Below are 25,630 nucleotides of genomic sequence, written 5' to 3' on the forward strand. Positions count from 1 at the left end.
GGACAGAGTGGAAATTACTTCCCTTGATGCACTGCTATGGATAATCTCCCATCATGCACACAAATGTAGAACAGCTGATTTGTATATCAGTTGTGTAGAATTCTTTTCAGGTGTATTTGTGCATTTTGGATCCAGACGGTAATTGTATCAAATGTTTGTATTAATGTAATGACCTAAAATTAATGTGACTATATTAAAATAAATGGAATTGTTTTGTTGCTGCAAGTTTAAAGCTTATTTTTACCTTGTTTCATGGCTTAAGAAATTTGTCATATTTGTAAAGCTTTTATCTTTCCAGATTTATTACAGGTATCATCAGCATTCAGAAATCTAGACTATAGAGTTGGAAGTTGGGAAAAGAATGTTTTTGCTGTCTTAGTGTCTAATGGATTATTGATACATATTTCATTAAGGCAGTGTCCAGGATTACATATCCTTAATCCTAGACCCGTGTTAAGGATTTTGTAAGTTCCGTATTTCGAGACAAACCATATGGTTTTAACAGATTATAGATGTAAATCCAAAGATAAAGTGCTTACATTACAGTATTTTTTTCAGTCTGATTGGAAGGGTAGAGGGTCCCATTTGGACGCGAATTTTGCATTGTTTTCAGAAAAAATAAATTATTGTACAAAATAAATAAATACTGCTTGATATGGTTATAAATTTCCAAACTTATTATATATGTTCATAAATGTTATTGCAATGCTTCTTTATCAAAAGAAAAACTTACATGATATTTTGAAGCAAAAACAAGGTAGTTATTGATATTAGTAACGATAAGCAAAAGACTGACTTTCATATTAATACAATTATACATCTTTTATTTGATGTCAAAACACTAATAAACCATTAGAAAACTTTTTCAAAATGGGGAAATAAAAGTTTTTTCGGAGGGGAGATTAGAATGGCTGGAAATAAAACACAGTTTGTTAAATTCCAAATATTTATATGTTTGGATTGAAATACCTGTTTTTTGTTAAATTGCAATGAAACTTGAAATATGATTTTTTTTAATGTGATTTAGCATTTTAAAGATTGATATGAAAGCCAAGTTTTATAAAGAAATATGGAACTTACGTAATGCTAGACTTGGGGTTCAGGATTACAGATCCATAACTCCAGGCACTGCCTTTCATTAAATACCAAGTTTTAGTCATGTTCTACATACGTTCATTTGACATAGTGGTGTTACTTACCGGTATCTTAAAATGAAGGTTTTATTCTTTAAAAGAAAAACTGTCACAGCAAGGAGAACTTTAGAAATATTTTAGTGATAAATGTAACATTGATTGAGATTTGTCCAGTTTTTAAGTGCAACATTCTTGTCTGCAGGTATGATGGGCGTGGTCACCTTTATGACCTACGACCTTATGATGCAGACAGCTTGAAAGGATTGCCTGCCCCAGTTCTGACTGAAGATGAGCTGCATATTGAGAAACTATGTGATGAGGAGCGCTATCTGGAGCTGCATACAGACTTGGCAGAGAAAACCATGTATGAAGGTGAGATAAAAAAAAGTAATCAGTTTCAGCGTACAGATTAAAGCTGTGTGTACATGTGTAGTATTATTAGTATATTCGAGATGGTACCTAAACATTCAAATTGCTTTAGATATTATATTCAGTTTCATGATGTTTTAACTTTCATGAACTTCATTTTTCATATGAAATGCAATGTTTAATGAGACAGAATTCTAACTCCAACATTGAAAAATTAGGGTTGAGTCCTGTGGGACTGTTTTAAATTTTGCTCACTTCATTTAAAAATAACTTTTGGGCTGAAGTCAAAACCTACCTACATTTCTTCAACAGTATGTAATCTAAAGAGTAAAGGCAAAATAGAGAACATTTACTGCATGTAACTAAGTATTTTTAATGATGTCTGACTCTGCCCCCTTCTGTTTCAGAGGCAAATTCGCTTTGAACAGCAAGAAATCACTAGTCTTGTCAAATCACTAGTCTTTTGTACAATAAATCAATGTCTTGAAAAAAAGTAAAAACTTATTAGAAAAGAAGGAACAGAAGGAAAAAATAAGGTCCCAGTGGGGCTTGAACCTATGCACCCAGAAAAATTTAATACCTTAATAAATTTGTTTTCCAAGAGTAATCAATAGCACAAAATGTAAGAGAAAAATCAGAGCAAAATAAAAAGGAATAATTCTGTCTGATGGTAACACCAAAAATTATGCTGAAGTGTTTTTTATAGCTGAACTATTTGACCCTTCGGTTGCGTCAATGTAAAAAAAGTATTGCATGTAACTGCATGTCTTTAGCTTCATGAAATGACTTTATGGGACAAGTAAGTTAACATTATTTTTTTGTCAAAATTATTCCCCCTTTTAACAAAGATATTTTGTGATAGTTTTGCACATAAGCATGCTTCTCAGGAATTACTTGACCAAATGTATTCAGATTCTCAACACTTCTTTGACATCATAGCAAGTTTCATACCTCTGGTTAACATTTTGGCCAAGTTGTGCCCCCATAAAAAGGCTTTTCAACTTAAGAAATTTTGCAAAAACTTTTTTATGTAAGCAAGTATAAGGTGGATATGCTTCAGATAGTGGAATCACTGTCGTTAGACAGCTCTTGTTATACACTGAACACAGTTGTTACCATATATGGTTCAGTGTTCCATAGATATATTCAAGGTCAAATAGTTATGATCAGGTGAGCAACTTAGGGCTTTACTGGCCATCTTGTATTCTGTATATATCTGTGTTAATTGTGCAACCTCTTTGGAAGCTGTAGTGGTAGTGATCAGATGTTCTGTTGCTAGGCAATATATTGCTGTGTCAGTAGGAGTTCATCTAGTTTCAGCTATGATAAGTTATTCAAAAATGGAATCAGTTTATAGCAGCATATATTTGTGAACTTTTCAGAGGAAGAATGGAAGAGGTACTACGAGTCACTGTCTGAGGGGTACAAAGCTGTTGGCTTCAGTTATGATGCATATGGACAACCACAGGCCTATACAGAGCCAGGTAACAATGCTAAATTTTAAAACAATGTAAAATTCACAAATGTTTGACAATATAATTCAAAACCTCTATCTGAAGAAGCAATATAGCTAGCTTATGGAAAGTCAGTGGGTTTACCCAAGTGCCTGCCAATGCTTTTGAAATAATGCCCATTGGGCTCGGGAGATCTGCCTCTGCTACCAGAATCTGGGAAGTGGGCATTTGACCTAAATTACATTACGAGCAAAAAACAAATGCTGATGCAGTTCACAGTCATGTTTTACTAGCCAATAGAAGTTTATATAGATAACATTTACTTAATTTTCCTCAACAAACACAGTAATTAGTTTGATCTTTCTGTGTCTCACCAATAAAGGTCCATAAATTAATACACAACAATTATTTTTGCTCACTCACTGGGATGCTGTAGTAACACCATGAAAGAATCTTTGTCATAGTTTATGTATATGTCTTAATGCAGGAATTGTTTTGGTTTAAAGTTACATTTTTAGCTCGACTGTACGAAGTATATGGAGAGCTATCCTACTCAACTCGGCGTCCTTCCGCGTCCCCACCTTGGTTGAAGTTCTTTACACTTTCTCTTTTTTCTCCTTATCTCTGTAATTACTTGATGGATTTGTTTCAAACATAAAATATTTATTCCTCATCATCACCCACATCATATGGCAGGGCGTTCGGTAGGTTCTGAAACTCAAGAGTCATTGACTCTTCAGCCTAAATTTTCAAGGGTCAAAATCAGATTTTCACGAGTCAGGATCAGTTTTTCAGGGGTCAAGCTATACTGTTATTAATGAAACTCCTAAACAAGTACATTAGTAATTACAGATTTTCTTAAGCAATTCATATTTTAGTTGTCTTATTTTACACATTGCCTAAAGTGGGTGGGGTTTGGTGCCTTTGCATGATTTTATTCTCCACAAATTCTTCAAAATAACAGCTGCTTTTGCAAAAGTGATCATATTTTTCTTAAATGCAGACTTTTTATTGGCTTTTTATTTAGACTGTACTAGAAAAATCTTGTAAGAAATGATAAAAATGTCTGTAAAAGGCGGTTGCAAAAACAAGTGACAAATTTGGAAAACGTAAGTAAACATTTAAAATTCTTGATAAAACGCCCATTTTAAATTTAATTTTTTTCACCATACCACTTATAATTTCGGCTTTTAATTAAGTATGATAATGTAATTTGTTTTGGCCCAAACAAAGGCTCGGCAATGCTAATAAATTTGCTATAGACCGTAACAGCCGACCGGCTCATGTAATCGTATCAAGCACACAAAATAATTAACAAGTGGTACAAACATGATAATCTAAGGCTGCATTGTTTATCAATTAACTTTTACACATGGATCAATAGACACCTGCGATAATGACATGGCATTATTGCACTAAATACACACTGCGAGAAGACCATGTGTCAGTCGGCACATGGCTTGACTGACATCTGTCAGTGGCTAATTAACATAACGAGGCTCCGCCTACTGCCATACTTCCACTTGTGCTGGCGAACAATAATGAAATTCAGTGGGATTTTGATTGACCAGGGGCAGAACTTTCTGACTTGAGACGCATCAAAGTAAATTTGGGTCAACCGAACTCCCTGTATGGCACAAGGGCCATAACTCTCACACAGGGGTCACACTGGGAATTTTTTTCTCTGAGCCACTGCTTTGTCCGAAGATAAAATTATGAGGCCAACAACGGCGAAGCGCATAGCATTGACGTTCTTGTAGGACTACATTATATGTACCAAAGTACTACTCAAGAAATTAATGTAGTTAATTATAACATATTTCTTAGTAACCCTTTAAAAAGCTATTTAGAAATCAATTTGTGTTAATTTCTAAAATAATCATTTTTATAAACATCTGCAATGTAATAAAAAAATTCTGAAAATCACATTTAAAATAAAGATGTCAAAAAAAGAAAGAAAAATTGTTTAAAAAAACAGTGTCTTATTTTGCACATTGCCTATAAGTGGGTGGGGTTCGATGCCTTCGCATGTTTTATTCTCGAAAAATACTTCAAAATAAGAGCTCCTTTTGCAACAGTTGTCATATTTTCTTAAATGTAGACTTTTTATTGGCTTTTTATTAAGATTGCACTAAAATATCTCGTCAGAAATGACAGTAATATCCGAAAATCACAGTCGCGAAAACGGGTGACAAATTCGGAAAACGTAAGTTGGAATTAAATATTTGATAAAATACCTATGTTTTATTGCTTTTCTATCATCATAACTATTCAATATTTACAATTTCTGCTTGTCTAAAGCATTTTTATTTGTTTTTGCCCAAACTAACCCTCGGCAATCATAGAAAATTTGTCTAACGGCCGACTGCTCATAAAATCGTATCAAGTGCACAAAATGATGATTATAATTATTCAGTTTGTTATTCAATAATCTAATTATCGCCAATTAACTGCCTGATCAAATAAAAAAATTCAAATTGGCTCCCTCCCTTTCAATAACGGATGTTGTGTCTACACAGATTATCGATTTTTCACACCTTTTGGTTCGTAAAACTGGCAATATTCGTAGTTTTGCAGACAGATATAGCTTCGGGCCATTTTCGCCAATCAGAAAATTTCGGAGCCACATTTAATTTTTTGTCGCAAATGGCTCAAGTGGCGATCGACAGCGTGACCCCTGCTCACACCAATATTTCATGAATTATCACCCCCCCCCCCCCCCCCCCCCCCCCCCCCCCTTTTTTTTACTTAGAATTTCAGGTTAAAGTCCTGATGCACTTTCACTCTATCTTAATTATTACTAAATTAATTTGATTCAAACTGAAAGTAGTTGTTCCACATCATCTCCCACATCATACGATACAAGGTCCATAACTCTGGTACCAATATATAATGAATTATCCCCTTACTCTTACTTAGAATTTCAGGTTTAAGTTTTGATGCACCACTCTATCTCAGTTATTACCATGGTTCGCACAGGCCATGAAAAGTCCTTGAATTTGATGCCAACTCCTTGAAAACTACTTGAATTTTGTAACAGTCAGAAACTACTTCAAAACTACTTGAATTTAGGAAAAAACGTACAAAAGATGGCAAATAGTCTGTAAATTCGTCGGGTGCCAAGTGAAAACGGACAAACATTAAAACGGACCAGAATAAACTAAAAAACGACGGAAAAAAAACAACCGTTACCGCCATTAGGGCCTGCCACGGAGTCGGTGATGGTATGGTACTGTACTTTACGGGTTTTATGCTCTTTCAAGTAATTTTCACACTGTGTAATTTATCAGATGCGTTGAAGGTAAATCTTGTGTTACATTGTTTAATTTTGTCCTAAATTGGATTTAAATTGGTTATTTCATGTCTCAGCAACAGTGACATTGCGCCCATTTTAGTCCTTGAAAATGGAGGAAAACTACTTGAAAACTCCTTGAAAACTACTTGAATTTTTTTTGGGAAGGTCTGTATGAACCATAAAATTTACTAAATGGATTTCTTCTTCTTCTTCCAGTTAGGTACATAACCGCTTTCGATTTGATTCAAACTTAAAATAGTTGTTCCACCTTATCACCCACATCATATGACACAAGGTGCATAACTCTGGCACCAATTTTTCATGAATTATGCCCCCTTTTACAGTCGAACTTCGATGGCTCGAACTCGGATCTTTCGAACATCCAGGATCGCTCAAACTCTTCGCCCGGTCCCGAATTTATTCCCTCTTTATTCTATATAGTTCTACCTCGGATCGCTCAAACTTCGAAAATTCGAACTCTCGAACTCATTTGGTGGTCCACTCGGCTTAATTACAGTGATAATTACACCTATTCAGTCGAACAGACAATTTGTTGCCGGAATGGCTTGTGTTTACAAAGTTGTTCACACCTCTGCCTGACATTTGCAAAGCTTCCCCCTTAACCGGCGCGTGCGTAATTTTCACAGGCTTATGTAATTAGTGTCGGTATACGACAAACAAATAAAGTGACTTTCGTTCACTGCTATGCTTCAATTGGCTTTGATTTATACGAATAGAATTATTTAAAATAATTGAGCAATGACTGTCTTTATTCTTTCTGCATAAGAATGGGAGATCCGATGTCAACTTTCATACTGCTTCAGGATGGCTGAACAACTTAGTAAAGACCCCGGAAACGGGTGAATATCTAAGTCGGCTACTGGAAAGCAATATGTTTGATAATATTTGTACTGGACTATGATTCATAAAGGTTTACTATTCATTTGATGTTGTCTTCACCAAATTCTTATTATCATATCAGTGTTTTATCTGTTGTATTTTTTTGTATCTATGTGTTTGAAGATAAATAATTATATCATATTTCAGCGTTCGTTTTTTATTTATCATCGTATCATACACATATTTAGGTACAATATGACAATATATTACGATGTAAGGTTTGTAACACATCATGCCCTCGAATTCCTTAATTCAAAATGGCTGCCATTTGGATGGCTCGAACAACGGAAAACTCGAACTTATTTCCACGGAACCCTCGTGTTCGAGCCATCGAAGTTCGACTGTACTTAGAATTTAAGGTTAATTTTGATGTATTGTAATTACTAAATGGATTTGATTACTTGAAGTAGTTGTTCCACATCATCACCTGCATCATATGAAACAAGGTGTATAACTCTTGCACCAATATTTTGTGACTTATGCCCCCTTCTTGCTTAGAATTATACTTATTTAGTGTTTTGATACTCTTTATCTTTATCTCTTTTATAACTTAATATTTTTGACACAGACTAAAGCTATCATGCAATATCTTCATCCACCGTTGGAGTCATTAAACACTCCAGTGACAGCTCCAGCTTCCTCAGATGTGCCCAGTTTCACTATCCAGCATCAAAATAGTCGAGCACGCTGTCTCCTATGACAGCTCTTGTTTATCAGTGTGTTAACATGCTTAAGTTGCAGAAAAAAATCTAGTTCTATTTCCAACTTATTATTGTAGTTCCAGAGGAGTCGAAACCTAATCCTGAAGAAGCTGTTTTTGTTCCTGCAAAAGAACTACAGGTACCAGCTGGTGTAGCTATAGTAAGTAGTGATTGAGAATTTATTTAGCCTGTTTTACAGTTTATTGTCGCACTTCAAGCTGCTGTACAAAGTTGGGATGAAAATATTTTAATATATTTGCATTAACACAAAGCTTGGAATGGAGACCGGGATGGATAATACTCTGCCAGCCTTAGATCGGAAGACTGATTTCATTATAGTAGGTTACACCCAGGATCACAGAGGTGATAGGTCAAGGCTAGGGTTGGATATCGTTAAGGACGAAGCGGTCCGATACCGATACCGATACCAACGAAACGATACGGTATTTTTAACGATACCGATACCGATACCAAGCTTTGAAGTACATCACATAAGTAATGATTTGGTTAGTATTAAATACACCCTTTTAAGTAGTTATACAGGAAAATTTGCTTTGATATATAAACATTTTAAGTCTGTTAATTTGGTGTTGTCCTAGAACTATGAGAGAGTAAAAAAAATAAACATATCTTACAAACTAGTTTTCCAAAATAAAAAGAAACAGAGTAGATACGTCGCTCACTGTGCAATTTAAATCTAGGACTCACTGGCTGTGGTAATGCTTGCTCAGCACTGACGAGAACTGTTAAATTCAACACTTACTAAAATAACCCTCAAAACGCTTGAAACAACCAACAATAACGTATTTATATTAGTTCGCGAAAACCGATGACTTGTTTACGTAGGTTATAGCTTAGTTTCGTAACTTTTTATTCAAATCATTTTTGTTTTCATTTGTTTTGATAGAATATGACAAACAGCAAAAAATGTCGTATATTTTGCAATTAAGTATGATTTACTTAGTTTAAAACGGTAGGAAAAGATGTTTTTATAATAATATTTAGCATACGAAATTATTCGCAAGGCCAGCTCTCCATGTTACTCGGAGCGGTGTCACAGTAAACAATATCGATCGCGTTATTGCTGTGTTTCTAATACTATTTGCTTATTTTCTGCTTTCTTTTGCCGCGGATTTGGTAATTATTTTGTTTATTTACTTTTATGGAAATACCGAAATCGGAACCGGTTCTTTACGAAACGGTATATACCGGTACTTTTCGAAGTGATTATTCGGTACGGTACCGATACCGGGAACCGGTATCCAACCCTAGTCAAGGCTACTCACTTTAGTCATATGATATTAATTAAAAATGCATATGGCTTGGCTGCTATGACTATATACATCAAACTTATATTGGAGTTAATATAGAATGAAGGGGAAATGGATGTCCAGTATATTGATATACTCGAGGCGGATAATATATGCAGATTCTTTGGTAACATGGGGAATGGGACTGCATCAAGTCTTTAATGGAAACATTAGCTTGGTATTTGGAGAACGGGAAATAAAAATCATGATGTCTATTTACTGCATGATTTGAAAGAATTTCCCCAGAAATCGTTCATGCTATCGGAAGAACAAAAAATATCGGAAGAACAAAAAACTTAGAGAAAATTTCTTGCTTTTCAGCCATCAACAGTTAAGGAGAATGCTATAATAGAGAAGACAGCAAAGTTTATAGCAGAACATGGAGTACAGATGGAGATTGTGATGAAGACGAAGCAATCGAACAACCCGCAGTTCCAGTTTATGCACTTTGAGAACATTCTCCATCCATACTATAAACATCTTGTTAAGATGATCAAAACAAAGAAATACATTCCAAAATCTCCAGCAAAGGAGGAACGTGATGCTCATAATGATAGTAAGTTCTGTCCATTTTTCTGTTAGCCTAAATTTCCATATATTTAAATGCCATTACTTCCTAATTTAAAAAAAAAAAAGTGAAAATATTTATTTTATATATCACCCAGTTGTGATAAAAAGATAAATTGAAAGACCTGTCATTGTTTATGTAAAATATAACCAAAATAGCAAAGATAAATGAAAAAATCCTTTAGATATTAAATAAAAAATGAATGTAATATAAAAATTGACTTTCATTATTATATTCCTAGGCTTAGGTAACTAAAAACATACCAGTGTTTAGGAGTTTCCTTTTTAGCTATATTTACTTTTTAAGGCAATTTGTCGATGAAATAAATCAAGAAAAAATAGAAAAATAGGGTTATTATAATTGTAGCTTGATCTTGGCTACTGTATTCGGCTTGAGTGGATTTTGCCAGATTGAACCTTATGAGGCGGGCAAGCGTGATCCGTCCTTGCAAAATCCATGGGAGACGAATACAAAATCCCAGATCGAGCTACAGCTGTAATGACCCTTTTATTATATACCTCCATCTTTTTGTTTGGTGTTTTGTTATCGAACAAAATCTTTATTGTTTGTCGATGTTAAAATAGAAATGAGTGAAGTTTTGAAGTTTTTGTGTGCACTATTTAGAGAACTGTGTCAGGTCATAAATATTAAATGAAAATAGTCAGGCAACATACAATACAAAAGGTACAATACAGATTTTTTTCTGCCTGTTCATATTTACTTGTGAAATGCAAGCAGTATTCTCGACAGAATGTATATAGGTATATAATAAAGAAAAATATTGACTACCTACCTATCCTGTTTTCTTGTCAAGTAACCATAAACAGTTATTTTTCTGTTTAGCCTCAAGAAATGTTTACTTATCTTGAAAGTAACTCTCAAGTATTTCTTCTTGTTATATTTTCTCAATTTTAAAGTCCTATTGATTTATCAATATTGGTATTTGTCAGTTGATATATTGATACAGAACACTAAATTATTTTCAGTCAGTAACAAAGTGTTTCCTGTTTCAAAACATACACTTACAATTGATTGTTGCCATATAACAAGTTGCAAATTGATGTAAGAAAAGAAAAGTCCAAGTCTTAAAACTGTTCCAAAAATCAGTATGAATTACAAAATTGTATTTGATTCAAAGTATTGTTTAGTATGGTTACTTTCTTCTGGGACTTCTCCTATTGAATATTGTAATTTATAGAGGATATTTGTTTGTTTTGAGTGAATATGGAATATATCTCACTGAGAAGTGAGAAAATGTGAACATTTTCTCACTTCGAGGTGAGATATATTCAATATTCACGAAAAACAAACAAATTTTATGCTCAATTACGTTGAGATATGCCTTTTGCAACAATTTTAGTCTCAGCGCGGGAAACAGACATGACGTGAGACGTGTTGTGCCGTTAGAAAGACGCACACAGCATAAAGTTCCATTTTGTTTTATTTTTTTTGCTGCATAACATTATGAAATTCTCAATAAGTAAAATAATTTGAATTGAGAAATATACTATAAAGAACAAAGTGCGACTACAATTTTCATCCTGTTTTAAGCAAATAATTTAAAATTCATACACAATGTATGAGGGAGCGGAGCTATATCTATCACAGTGTGAAAATATAGATTTCATATTTTCACAGTGTGAGTGATGAGATATAAAAATATTTAACTGATAGAATACAGTATTTCATAAGTTAGCATAAAATAAAATGGTATATATTTTGTTATTGACTAGGTGGTGAGGGAGATGATGGCGGCCATGGTTACCTCCATCCAACATTAATGACAACAAACAGAGCTTCACCTGTACCTCAGGAGGTAAGAAGAGAGAAAGTGCAGGTTTTCTTGTGAAAGATTATATAATTATCTCATGCTGCATGATGCAGTTAGAGGGTTTCTTCTCAAAAACTGCAGAAGTGAACAAAATTCTTTTCACTTTGATTTGCATTTGTTAGTCTGACCGCTAGAATTTCTGTTGTGTATATCTCAACAAGTGTTTGACCTTTGCACATCAAAAATCATGTGATTGTTATTTCGCATTTGAAGTTGTACACCTGGGGATTTGTTTGGGAATGGCCCTTGACTTAGTAAAAAATATGTATGAAAGGCCTAAAAGTTTGTCCTTATGCAAAAAAAGCATTTGACCTAGAGACATGAAATCTTACTGGAATATTATTCAGCATGGCAAGTTACATAACTTTAGTTTTTTTGTCAACATTATGCCCCTTTTCATACATCCATTTTGGAAAAACGAACATATGTTAATATCGTATGTCCATCTGTCTGCCCGTCATATTCTGTGTCCAGGGCATAACTCAATATCCATTCAAGGTATTGACATATAGGTAGATGGAAATGAGATGATATGCAGAACGCATGAACCAGGTTGGTAGTTGAAAGGTCAAGGTCTCAAATGGAGCTCAGAGGTCTTAATTTATCCTTCATATTTAATGTAGGCGCATGACATAATAACCATTCAAGATGTTGACTTTAATCTAGGCATATAGGTAGGTGGCAATGAGACAATGTGCAGAGTGCATGAACCAGGTCTGTTGGTTATAAGTCAAGGTCACAGCAAGGTAAGATCGGTCGTATTTTGTGTCTGGAGCATTACTTATAACCATTCAAGATAGTGACTTCAAACTTGGCATTTAAGTTGGCGGCAATCGGATAATTTGCTGAACACATAGACAAGGTTGAGGAGGTCAAAGGTCATGGTCATAAGTCAAGTTAAAATCTGTCCTTTGTACTTCATGTCTATAGCACAACTTCAATAAACTTGGAATATAGGTCTTCCTCCGACCCCTCCCCTCAACCCCCCCCACACACACACACCATACCGCCATTCTTGTGGGAGCAGTTTCTCTTTCCAAAATATCTGAAGGCTTCCTCTTCCCGTTATTCAAGAGTGGGTACTGTCTTTTAAATGATGATTATAACTTTCAGTTTTTATCTTGACATCCTTTTACAACAGCTATAATATTTATATATTGATGTATCTTCTGGAAATATTTTAACAATGGTCTTAATATCTATGCACAAAATATTTCGATTTTTGGCAGTTCTGTGCAAATTAGGCACGCCGGAAAAAAGATTTAATCAAAACAAACAAATTTAATCATTATCTCACCTTTTTGGATGTTAAGACAACTAAACTACCAGATGGCTATGCTTACAGCAGTACTGTAGCACAAATACATGTCACTGTATTACAGTATAACAGATTACGTTTTGGCTTGTTACTGGTGTTAGACAAGATCACTCTGTATAAAAGGTCTTTGTATTGGGAATTCCATTTAACCTTTAGCCTGCTGGCTGCAAGTGATACTGCCTTTGTGACCATTGCAGACCAAGATCAGGTCTGCACTGCTCGCTATTCAGTCAGTAAATTTTCATTGAACACCCCTTCAAATAATAAATGGTATTGCCCAAATTGAATGATGGTCGGTCCATTTTAGAAATTTAGCAGGCTGAAGGTTAAGCAAATGGCAACTGTTCTAAGCAAGGTCACGCTATATACAGATTACATAGTACTACCTAAGGTCTGCATGATTATTTCTAGAAAGTGAGAATGTTGCTAAATATGTTACCCCATTCTGTTAGCAGATTATTATATATCAAAATGTTTTTGTAGGAGAATGTGGACATTATCTAGAGATGGAATAAAGAATTGTCAGGCCTGGGATTTTTCAGACTTAAGACTGCCAGAATTTCCCTATGTAACTCTGTTGAAAGTGGAGATTTCAGGCCTGAGAATATAGATTTTCAGGCTTTTGGTATTTTACTGAATCCCAGGCCTGATTGTCTGACAATCAGTTTTGCCTCTCCAGTGATAAAAGTAAAATTGTTTGTTATTCTTATGCTATTTTCTGTTTATTGTAGACCACTCTTGCTTTCAATTCCAAAATTGTAGAATGTTGCAATGAAACAAAGTGAATAAAACAAAAGTGATTTTTTCCAGGTGTACAAGCCTATACAGATGCCAAAGGTATCTATACACGAGACATCCTATGGTCAGCTGCTACAGTCATTTTCAAAGGTCAACAAGGAAGTGGAAGACAAAAAAAGGTAACAGTCACCGTCAGTGGTTATTATCTCAACATGTTTGAATGAAGTGATGTCGTTAAGGAAATGTGAATTATGAGAATATTTCTTTAATCCATAAAATTCATTTGCGATTGTTATTTTACTTGGAAAAATGAGTTATACTTCAACACATTACAATAAAAAAAGTAAAAAAACAGGAGACATGAAATATTACAAAATCCCATCTGACATGTCATGACTGGAGTATATGTCTTACAGTAAAGATAATGAAATGATACATTAAACTAAGAAATACAGTTAAACTCTTGCTTAAAGAAACCCAGAGGCCGCTAACTCTTCAGATCGCTAGATTTATTTCCAAGTAGAGCACCTCTGTGGTTGACTTTTTTAGGTCGATGACTTTTAATCACTTGCCCCTCACCGCTGTTTGAAACATCACTTAGGGTGCAAAATTTTTTCATTAAGGAAGCCATCCTGCTGGCTTATGGAAAATTCGGTGATTCTACTGAGGTTCCCATTTGTGCCTGAAATAATACCCAGGCATAGGCACCTTGGGTATAGGCACCTGGGATCTTCAGCCGCCTTGAAAGGCTTGAAAACCACCATAGGACCTATATTTGTATTGGTGTGACAAAACAAAAAACATTTTGAATTCAAACTTTTAACAGTATATAGAAGCTTGTGAATAGAAACCAGTTGGAAAGAAAAGCCACTTATTGGCACTTTCAGGTGGAGGTCTAACTATCTTTGTATTGAGGTTTGACTGTACACTCAACAGCTGTGTACTACTGTAGTTATTGATTATGCAGGGAAATTGGTGTATATATTTGTTGATCAATTACATTCCAGCTGTACAGGCAATAAAGTCATGTTGCACTGTAGACAAGAAGACATTATTTACTCTTGAGAAATTATTGTGTTCTTTTGAGGCTAATGATATTTTCACAGTTGAATGAACTAGGATACACACTACAAGGATGCTAAGTATCTTCCTATTTAACTATGATTGTGTTGTTACACAAATCATACTATGTCATGGAAAGAAGTGTAATTCTGTTTCATTTAAATGTGTATTTTCATAATGGGCCTGTAATAAACCTGAAGTTTGTCATATCAAAAAGAGAGCACAGACCACTGACTGATATGACAGATACGGGATCTGTTACAAGGCTGTTGTGAAAAATTCATGTTTATTGACAATTTTATGACCTAGTCTCTTTATAGTGCTTAAATGCAATACATGTGATAAGTTATTCTCACATGCCTGAAAAAGTAAGTACTCTGCATCTGCATTCTTCTTGACATTTCTGGAGTTCCCATAAAAATTACATGTTGTCTGTATTCAGCTGGGCATATAATTAACATTCGAATGATTGCCATGCTGCTGAATCAGTACACACCTGTCAAATAATGGACATGCTGTTATAACCTGTGGGCTCAAAAAGTGACATCCCTAAAACTATTGAAATATTTCAATTTTTACCCAGAGAAAGAGAAGATAGAATGAAAAAGGAAGTAAAGTCTGAGCCCAAGGAGTCTTCTTCACTACCGGCTTGTGTTGCACAGCCAGTATATGGATCATCTATGCCACCACCACCAGGGATTGAACCTGTTCAGCTGCCCAAAGCAAGTGGGGACCAGAAAAACTCAGTACAGATAAAAGAGGAACCAGACAATCATTCTGATAGGTCAGTCTCTTTTCTATTCTTTAATCTATTTTTATATATTTACAAAGTAAAAGTAATATTTTTGTGTCTTTCTTTTCTAAACTGACAATGTCTTGAATACTTATTTCATATCACTTTGAAAAAGGAGTTCTGGACTAGGCTATGTTTAGAAATGCCGAAATATTTTAGTCCTGTACATTCACCTCAAATGCAGGTGTTTTCGCACTGTAAAAAACTGCATGTACATTATAACTATCACCATGTAGTTTAAGGTATTGATTAAAGTGCAAGTTTATTTCAAGGACTGAACTGAAAACTGTCATAACCTGTTCTTTATTTAATACGAGTAGTTTCATAAAATTTCATAGGGTATGAATCATGTACTGTAAAATTACAAATTTTTGTTAGAGATTTATTTTCACGATATTCACTTTTTCATATATATGACACTCGTTAAAATGATGACACCCGTTTAAATGGTGTTATGATAAGTACAGTAACATAATTTGGCAATATACTAGTATAGCAAATATTGTTCAATGTACTCCTATTCCAACTTGAAAAATAGTGAAATTCTAGTCGCCTAAAATTCTGTTTTTACAGTACTCCAAGTCATAACATTAAAAATAAGGTTGGGGAAACTTGTATATAATAAATCATCTTTTGTTTGTGAAATTTCAGTGCTTCGCAAAGAACAAGCTCTCCTCCTCCACAAATAGTTCCACCTCCTCCAGATGTTCAGCCTATCATTGACAGGATGGCCATGTATGTAGCAAAGAATGGAGAAGAGTTTTCTATCGTTGTGAAGTCGAAAAAGGACCAGAGGTTTCAGTTTCTCGAGACATGGCACACACATTATCCTTATTATGATTTTAAAAGACATCTGTTTCAAGAGGTAAGATTCAGTGTGTGATATTCACTTCCGTTTCCTGCCTGTGCCAATGACCCAACAGCTGCAAGAGAAAAGAAAAGTTCTACCCAAAAATAAGTCTGTAGTGTGATACACTAGGTTGCTACTTTTGATAGCTTTTGACGTTTGAGGCATATTAATTTGTTGGGTTTAGTTGTGGATTTAATCACATTGATAAGCAGGGCTCCGGAAATTTTGAGAACTAAATCGGTCCGAAACGAAAATCCTGACATCGGCGCTACCCCACCCACCGCATTACCAATATACCATATTTGTAAAACGTGATAATAAGCATGTCATGCATTAAAACTGAGTTACCATACAATGCGAGTTACCATACAATGAAGACAGTCAGTGTTATGTGTGATCGTTACTTTGTTTAAATTTCATGTTTTTCCGAGAAAATACTTGCAAGGATAAAATTACCGAGGCATACACCGTGTACCTAACTAGTCTAAAAGCCAATGCACACGACTTCGGTACCGTATACACGGCAGATACTTTGTGGTTTCCTTATTCTTTGACGGAATTTTATAAAATACAATGCGTCAAATTGAATTACACGACACATATTCTCTGCTATACATCCTCAGTATTTTAAGAATACTCTGCCGCGGATCGAATGTGCACGTTATGTGAACGCTGAGATCGAATTCCCCGCATGTGTAGTACCATTTTGCAAAGAAGTATAAAATAATTTTATAGCTCTTTGCATTTTGTCACGCGGGTTGGCCACGGATATTTCATTTCACTGGCGTTGTACTTCAATAAGCAACTACATTTTATTAAGTTATATGTTCTCTTCTTATATAAACAAAATTTCGTTTTGAAACGTTTTTTTAAAAGACCGATTTGATAAACAGCGCCACTCCGGTTTTCTTTATCATTCGTGTTTGTCAGTCCATTTTTTTTCTTTCTTTTTTTGTACAGTCGGGTTGCAAAGACGATTTTCTGCACTTGTTTCAACTGGAGCCCCAACAAATGTATCATGTAATTTTTACAAATCAAGTAATTATAAAATTTATTTATATCGGTTTCCCGTGTGATGTCTCATTAAATGCAGTGACCATTTGTTTTTTACCCGTGATCAAACATAGCCTTTGAAATAAACCATCCGTCCGATTCTAAATAAAAGATGTGAATCCCCGTCGAAAGGATTTGGATCCAGTCAGAAACATTTGGAAACCAGTCAAAAATGTTTAATACATTCCAGTCGGCTGTCTGCAAACATTAAAGGATGTGCCGCGCGAGCACTGATTGCGTCACGTGCTAATTACGGACCGATTATCAAGGTGACAATCAGACCGTTTGACACGTTTATTGATTATCTGAGGGTGCGACCAACAATTTCCTGCTTGGTAGGTGATTGTGTATTGAGATTTCAGACCGAAATTTATACGTTTCTCCATTTTTACGGGACCAATTTTCTTCGTTTTTTCACTTCACGAATCGGTCTGAAAAGTCAAAAATCGGTCCAAAACCAACAAACTGGCAAATTTCCGAAGCCCTGTTGATAAGGTCTAAGGGTAGGTCCAAACTTAAGATATGTAGGTCATAGTTTTGAAACCTGGTCCAGGCAAGTATTGTGACAATTTGAAAGAAGATGATATATCAGAAGTCAAGTGTCCTCCACCTCATGTATGTGAGGGGAAGTTTTCATTTACCTCATCTCTGTCTGGGAAGTTGTTAGTTATTTGCAGAGAACATAATTATACAAATTGAAAGAAAATGGAACACAATCTACTTGTCTTGTAAAAATCATTTTTCTTGCAATGAAAACTCGTAAGTGAAAACTCATGATTAAAAATCAATTTCCATCATTGTATTTAAAACAGTTAACGTGGCCATTTACACTACAAATTGTCTTACTTAATTTTCAGGAGATAGAAAAAGAAAGAAAGATGAAGGAGGCAGAAGAGAGGAAGAAGGAACAAGAAAAAGCAGAGATTTTAGCTAAAGGTGTAAAGTTTAAACTGAAGAAAGCAAATAAAGAACAAGATTCTACAACCATTGAAAAGAAACCAGTGTTTGAGTATGATGAATCTGATGATGGTAAGATTTATTTTATTTAGATATTTTGTATACATATTCAGTTATAACATGAAAGGGTTTCAGCTAAGAAAGCAAAAAGTTAATTAGGGTGTTTCTTTCCACAGATGATTCAGACAGTACCCGTGAGACAAGGAGGTCCAAGTCAAACAATGCCTCGGGTACAAGTACGCCAGTAGGGGGCTCAGAAGGGGCTACAGATACCAGAAGTACTGAACAGTTAGAACGCAAACTTGGTATTACATGTTGGATCATATTTTATTGTTGTTGTTGAAAGAGAAGGGGAATATATTGCTTTGCCAAAGACAGTCCAACTTTATAGAATGATTGTCTTTGGTCAGAAGATAATCCCATTGTTTAGTCTTTATAAATTTGTTTAAGCTTGATCCTGATGAAAACTTCAAGCTGATTTGAACAATTCTCGAGTCTACTTCCTGGAAAGAGAATGTGTGGTTGTGGCCTCAGTGGAGTTTGTACCAATAACCTTCGGACTGAGGAGCCGGCTCCTTAAGCAGTCATTCCTTATAGGTTTAGGTCACTTACTAAGACTGAAAATCAGCAATTTGAACATTGTTTGTAACTTCAATTCTAAAATTTCAACATATTTGCCTCTTGGCACAATTACAACCTGTTATATTGACTGATCATTTTAATAGGTGCTCAGATTTATATCTGATAATTTGTATATTGAACTTTCCTAGCTGGGTGCAAGGATATTTTAGCCAGGCAGTGTGCAGGCTGAAAGGTCCAGGCAGTAAACTGATATATGTTAAAAAATGCCATTTAATTTAACAAATCCCACTAAAAGATAGGCAAAAGTTATCAGCATAAATTCAATAGGAACACAAGCTTCTTCAGAATGGTTAAATATAACTGTATTAAAATTTTTTAAGCAGAAAAAAGTAAGCTGCTTCATATTATCAAGGTTATATATTCTGATCAAACTTTTACAGAAGAACACTATGAAGGGAGACAACCTGGCTTTAAGGATCACTAGTTTCACTTCAATATTAAACATGATAAATTACAACGTAGCACAAAAAAGATTACTTTTATCTTGCCTTTTATTGCTATTCAATTAAATTTTAAATTTGATGAATTTACAGAAGTGTTATATTTCAGCTGAACAGCGATTGAAGGACAGGTTAGCAGCATCGGCAAGGGAAAAATTGTCGCAGGTTGACAAAGAGAAACAAATCAAGGCCGAGCGTAAGAAGAAGGCGGCCATGTTTATTAATCTACTAAAATCTCAAAGTGATACTGCAGTAGAGGAGGATAAAAAGATACGTAAGTATGGAACATCAATGGGATTTGCTTCCAGATCTGCATCTCACAATATCAGCTTGTTTAGAAAGAGCAACATCTGTACAGTTAATAACAGTCCAACATTATTTATTAGATTGATGTTTTATACATTTATCTTAATTCCTACTGTTACTGTGAAATCATTCATATTTGTTTGGGGACTAATTTTCTTGCAAAATGAAAAAAGAACAAGCATAATCGGAAGAGTAGATATGGCAAAAATCCAAGAATGTCAAAGAAATAACAGCAGTAGATATGTCCATTTAAAGATGCTGATAGTTTGGCACAAACTATTCATTTGCAAAAATCTAAGTGCTTGAAATCTTGACTTCCATTTTGAAGTGAATCCTGCTTGAAGGCTACATTGGTTAAACCTAAGTTGAGTTCAACCTAAGTGAAGAAAGAATTTAAAGTAGACTTAAAAATAACAGAGAAAAGATCCATAATCCCTTTTAATGTTTGTAATTTCGTTAATAAAACTGATGCTTTTTCTGAGTCGCTTTTTATGCCCCCGAAGGGAGGCATATAGTTTTTGAACGGTCTGTCTGCAATTTTCGTGTCCAGTCCATATCTTTGTCATCCATGGATGGATTTTCAAATAACTTGGCCTGAATGTGTACCACAGTAAGGCGACGTGTCGCGCGCAAGACCCAGGTTCGTAGCTCAAAGGTCAAGGTCACACTTAGACGTTAAAGGTCATTTTTCATGATAGTGCATTGATGGGCGTGTCCGGTCCATATCTTTGTCATCCATGGATGGATTTTCAAGTAACTGCGCATAAATGTGTGGCACAGTAAGACGACGTGTCGCGCGCAAGACCCAGGTCTGTAGCTCAAAGGTCAAGGTCACACTTAGACGTTAAAGGTCATATTTCATGATAGTGCATTGATGGGCGGTTCTGGTCCATATCTTTGTCATTCATGCATGGATTTTAAAATTATTGGGCATGAATGTGAACCACAGTAAGAAGACATGTCGCGCGCAAGACCCAGGTCGGTAGCTCAAAAGTCAAGGTCACACTTAGACGTTAAAGGTCATATTTCATGATAGTGCAATGATTGGCATGTCCGGTCTATATCTTTGTCATTCATGCATGGATTTTAAAATAACTACGCATGAATATATGGCACAGTAAGACGACGTGTCGCGCGCAAGACCCAGGTCCGTAGGTCAAAGGTCCTAAACTCTAACATCGGCCATAACTATTCATTCAAAGTGCCATCGGGGGCATATGTCATCCTATGGAGACAGCTCTTGTACTGAGTCAGTATTGATGATGTTATTGTTATCTACATAAACACATGGTGTATGTTTAACTTTATATCCTATTTAGTGCCAGCCCAAGCCACACCAGCCAGCAGTGGAAGAAACACTCCAGTTAAGGTGGAGGATGAAAAATCAACACATCACAAATCCAAACATAAGTCTAGGAGTAAAAGATCTAGGTCAAGGTCACGGGATAGAAGTTCAAGGTCACGGAGATCAAGATCTAGATCTAGGTCAAAGAAGAAGAAAAGGAAGAGGTCACCAACTCCACCAAGTGCTTATAACGTAACTAGAAGGTAAATCTTTGTTGAAAATTTCTTAATTAGTCAAGTAACACTGATGCAAACTATTATTATTTTTGTTATAATGGAGTTGTTTCTTAAAAGTGATTATTTACTAAGAGAATAAACAAGGTAGTTTGGAAATTTGATTTTAAAGAGAGATACTCTTCAGCATTGTCGCTAAAGAGGCAAGCACCCAGATGTACTCAGCAAGGTTACAAGGTCTTGAAAATCATGTATTATTCATGTTTATATTTTATGATATCGTAGTAAAGTGCAACAAAATTTCTCAGACTTCGCGTCAGATTTTTAAGGAGGTGGATAAACATTTATTTTAAAGAAGTTACACCACAATAAAAATTCAAGAAACAGTGCTACAGTATTTTCGTACAGTGCAGCAACCAACCTGTGAAAATCATTTACAGTGAAAACATTATTTACATGTAGAAGTCATATTTCTATGAAAATTACCAAAAATAACATTTTGGTGGAATAATTATCATTAAACGTTTTCCACAGAAAGTAGCCTGTGAAAATTGTTGTATTTTCAGATCCCCTTTAAGATTTCCCCCACCTCCACCACCCCCACCAAGGTATATGGACATAAGAAGCCGCTACTCTAGGTCTCCATCTAAAGGTGGAAGTTCAAGACGGCGGTCAAGGTCGAAAGACAGAAGCTCAAGACAAAGGTCACACTCGAGGTCGCCTTCAAGATCAAAGTCGAAGAAGAAGAAACGGTCAAGATCACCAAAGTCAAAGAAAGATCATTCTAGTCACAGAAAAAGTTCCAAAAAAAAGAAGAAGAGATCAAGATCTAGGTTTGTAAATTGTTTCTTAATTACTTCAGATTTGTTTTACATTGTTTATAAAAATGATCTTAAGGTTTCTCTGTGTCTGTTAGTTGTGTGTATGTGTGTGTTTGTCTTGTATGTACATGTATGTGCTGCTATGGTTTACAGTATAGGGAGATAGTGAGACTGCATTTTAGGAATGTGGCTTTCCCTGTTGAATTTTCATCTGCTTTTTTCCACTGTCCCCCAACACCGGCACCCTTTTATCTTTTTATCTACCCTTTTATCTTTTATCTACCCTTTTTTTTTACACCCACTCCCCACTCCTACCCTCTGTGCTTCCGGGAAATCTGCTCTTACCTTTATCTTTTACATAAAAAATATCAGTGTTTCCCCTCTAGTGACCTTTACAGGCTGAGTACTTACTGTCTATGTGAGTTGACATTAATAAATCTGAAGTGATAGAGGTTTTTACCACTGTCATAAAAATAATTATGTATCCCACACCACTGTGTGGTGGAAGACATTGATTTACTCCTGTCTGTCTGTGTGTCCATCTGTCATAAATTATGTCCACACTGTAAGTTGAACATTTCTCATCCGATCTCACCAAACTTGAACAAAATGTGTTTGCCAATAAGTCCTTATCCAAGTTCAATAACTAGCCAAATCGGCCGAGGCACTTCAGAATTATGGCCCTTGAATTACCAAAAGGCCGCTTACTCAAACACTTCCTCCAAAACTATCAAAGGCATATTTTTGGTGAGTAAACAATATATAAAGACTGACTTACTGTTCAGATAATTAGGCAGTTTTGGGAGACTTGTGCTTTTTTCAAAAGCAGCTCTAGTTTTACTTTCATATTTATGATAAAATATTTCTGTTAGGGTAAATTTTTAATAGGTATTGGGTAAAAATAATAAATCAGGCCTTATCTAAGTACCTTTCCTGATTCCTTAAATTGTATACAACGTCATGGGTCTTCAAATGAAATGGTGAAATCACAGTCACATTCCATAGCTGATAGAATTTGTACCTATGACTGTTACGCTGTACTTGTCTGTTTATGTAATAAAATAAAAAAACAACAAGGCAAATAGATAAATTACTTCACTAGATGACTCAGTGAGAGGATGAATCCAACCAATATATTGTTCCGAGTTTGATATAAGAGAGACATTTAAGATTTTAAGATTAAAACTACATTTATGCTAATTTACTATGTATTGTTTCTCTTCATGCAGATCACGAGAGAAGAAAGTTATTGGACCAGCAGAAAATCCTATTCCTGAGGAAACAGAAGTTGAAGTTATCGTTCCTGATCAAATAGATCCAAGAGTGAGCTCCCCTGCTGGTTTAGAGGAGGACTCTATGGAGGCCCTGGAGGAAGGTGAGACAAGGGACAGTACTCCGGAACCAGGACAAATCAGTGATACAGATACAACATGCAAGGAATCCCCTCCACAGTATGTGTATGATATTAGGAGGTTAATTTTAATGTTAGAAGTATTTGTAATTAATTTCATAATGAGGAGAACCTGCAGATGAATGGCGATATTTTTTTAAGAAAAGTGGTTATCGATTTCACATGTGCTGGACAATTTTTTCCCCTATATTGTCTATTTGCCCTGCTCATGTGATTGATTAGTGATCTAGAATGGCAATTAAGTTCCATATATACATGTATATGTACATGTATATCTAGATAAAACAAGTTTTCACCAATGAACTAAAGCAATATTTAATACTTTTTATGCCCCCGAAGGGAGGCATATAGTTTTTGAACCGTCTGTCGGTCTGTCAGTCTGTCGGTCTGTCAGTCTGTCAGTCTGTCAGTCTGTCCGCAATTTTCGTGTCCGGTCCATATCTTTGTCATCGATGGATGGATTTTCAAATAATTTGGCATGAATGTGTTCCACAGTAAGACGACGTGTCGCGCGCAAGACCCAGGTCCGTAGCTCAAAGGTCAAGGTCACACTTAGACATTAAAGGAGAGTGCATTGATGGGCGTGTCCGGTCCATATCTTTGTCATCGATGGATGGATTTTCAAATAACTTGGCATGAATGTGTACCACAGTAAGACGACGTGTCGCGCGCAAGACCCAGGTCCGTAGCTCAAAGGTCAAGGTAACACTTAGACATTAAAGGATAGTGCATTGATGGGCGTGTCCGGTCCATATCTTTGTCAACCATGGATGGATTTTCAAATAACTTGGCATGAATGTGTACCACAGTAAGATGACGTGTCGCGCGCAAGACCCAGGTCCGTAGCTCAAAGGTCAAGGTCACACTTAGACGTTAAAGGTCATTTTTCATGATAGTGCATTGATGGGCGTGTCCGGTCCATATCTTTGTCATTCATGCATGGATTTTAAAATAACTACGCATGAATGTGTGGCACAGTAAGACGACGTGTCGCGCGCAAGACCCAGCTCCATAGGTCAAAGGTCCTAAACTCTAACATCGGCCATAACTACTCATTCAAAGTGCCATCGGGGGCATATGTCATCCTATGGAGACAGCTCTTGTTTTCTACAGTTCTGCTTATGAGAGAATGAAGGACACTCTGCATGTCTTTGATTAAATTAAACCCTTCCTTATTTCTCAGTTATTGTGGTTTATATTTTGTCCCTCTCACTTAAAACATTGAGATGAGATGATTTAGTTTGCAACAGTATATTTCAGATTTGTAATGATGAACTTTCTACTTGTAATAAGTTGCATGATTGCTGGTACTATGAAATAATTTGTAACTGTAGGGAAATAATTTCCATGGATCTGAGGATTGCATTTAAACCAAGTGAGCAACATAATTCCCATTAATTTTTTGGTTCAGATGTTGAAATCTACAATTTCATATTCTCCCGATATAGTCATATTAGCCAAAAAGATGAATTTCTTGCCAATGAATTTAAATTATTTCACAGTACTTGGAACTTTTACAGGTCTTACCTTTCTAATTTTCTACACAGGTAATATTTTGATTTTTACAGGTCACCGCCAAGGCCTCCTGACATAGATCCAGAAGCAACCCCAAGGCCATCTGAACATTCCCCTTGTAAACGCAAGCGTAGCAGATCTGTCTCTTCTAGCAGTAGTCGATCAACAACTCCTCCAAGTAAATTAAGATCAAGGTCAAGGTCACTTTCTCCAGAAACCAGGTCACGATCAAGATCTCTCACTAGATCAAAATCTAGGTCAAGGTCGAGATCAAGTTCTAGGAGCGAACCATCCCCAGTTAAATGTCACATGACCCCCCTGAGTAATAGTAGTATATCAAGGGAGGCTACTCCAGTACCAGGGGAAACGTCTGCAGTATCAGGGGAGAATATTGCCTCATCAGGGGAGACTACTGCCTCAGTAGGGGAGGTAAATGGAGAAGCAGAGATGGAACCGACACAATCGCAGAAAAATGTATCTTCTGTAAGTACAATTATGCATTAGTCTTTGAACTTGAAAATAGAATCAGGTTGAGGAATCAAATTTTAATGATCATATATTTGCAGCAGTGGCAATACCAGGGCTCCGGAAATTTGTCGGTTTTGGACCGACTTTTGACTTTTCAGACCGATTCGTTAAGTGAAA

General features: G+C 35.7%; 1 protein-coding gene across 3 annotated transcripts in view; it reads left to right on the plus strand.

Moving 5' to 3' along the window:
- The window catches only part of LOC123535354 (splicing factor, suppressor of white-apricot homolog), a 29,415-nt gene that overhangs the window by 372 nt on the left and 3,413 nt on the right, over window positions 1-25,630 (plus strand). For 2 of the 3 annotated variants that reach the window (XM_045317978.2, XM_053520341.1), the window contains exons 2-16: window positions 1,336-1,505; window positions 2,885-2,986; window positions 7,930-8,012; window positions 9,484-9,718; window positions 11,464-11,546; window positions 13,690-13,796; window positions 15,263-15,463; window positions 16,124-16,337; window positions 18,233-18,404; window positions 18,509-18,637; window positions 19,524-19,688; window positions 21,040-21,268; window positions 21,805-22,071; window positions 23,289-23,510; window positions 25,039-25,468. In XM_045317978.2, coding sequence (XP_045173913.2) covers window positions 1,336-1,505; window positions 2,885-2,986; window positions 7,930-8,012; window positions 9,484-9,718; window positions 11,464-11,546; window positions 13,690-13,796; window positions 15,263-15,463; window positions 16,124-16,337; window positions 18,233-18,404; window positions 18,509-18,637; window positions 19,524-19,688; window positions 21,040-21,268; window positions 21,805-22,071; window positions 23,289-23,510; window positions 25,039-25,468 — 2,809 coding nt within the window. The remainder of the gene's footprint in view (window positions 1-1,335; window positions 1,506-2,884; window positions 2,987-7,929; window positions 8,013-9,483; window positions 9,719-11,463; window positions 11,547-13,689; window positions 13,797-15,262; window positions 15,464-16,123; window positions 16,338-18,232; window positions 18,405-18,508; window positions 18,638-19,523; window positions 19,689-21,039; window positions 21,269-21,804; window positions 22,072-23,288; window positions 23,511-25,038; window positions 25,469-25,630) is intronic. The other variant, XM_053520340.1, reaches the window with a different exon arrangement.

Source organism: Mercenaria mercenaria, chromosome 12 (genome assembly GCF_021730395.1).
Source record: "Mercenaria mercenaria strain notata chromosome 12, MADL_Memer_1, whole genome shotgun sequence".
Lineage (NCBI taxonomy): Eukaryota > Metazoa > Mollusca > Bivalvia > Venerida > Veneridae > Mercenaria > Mercenaria mercenaria.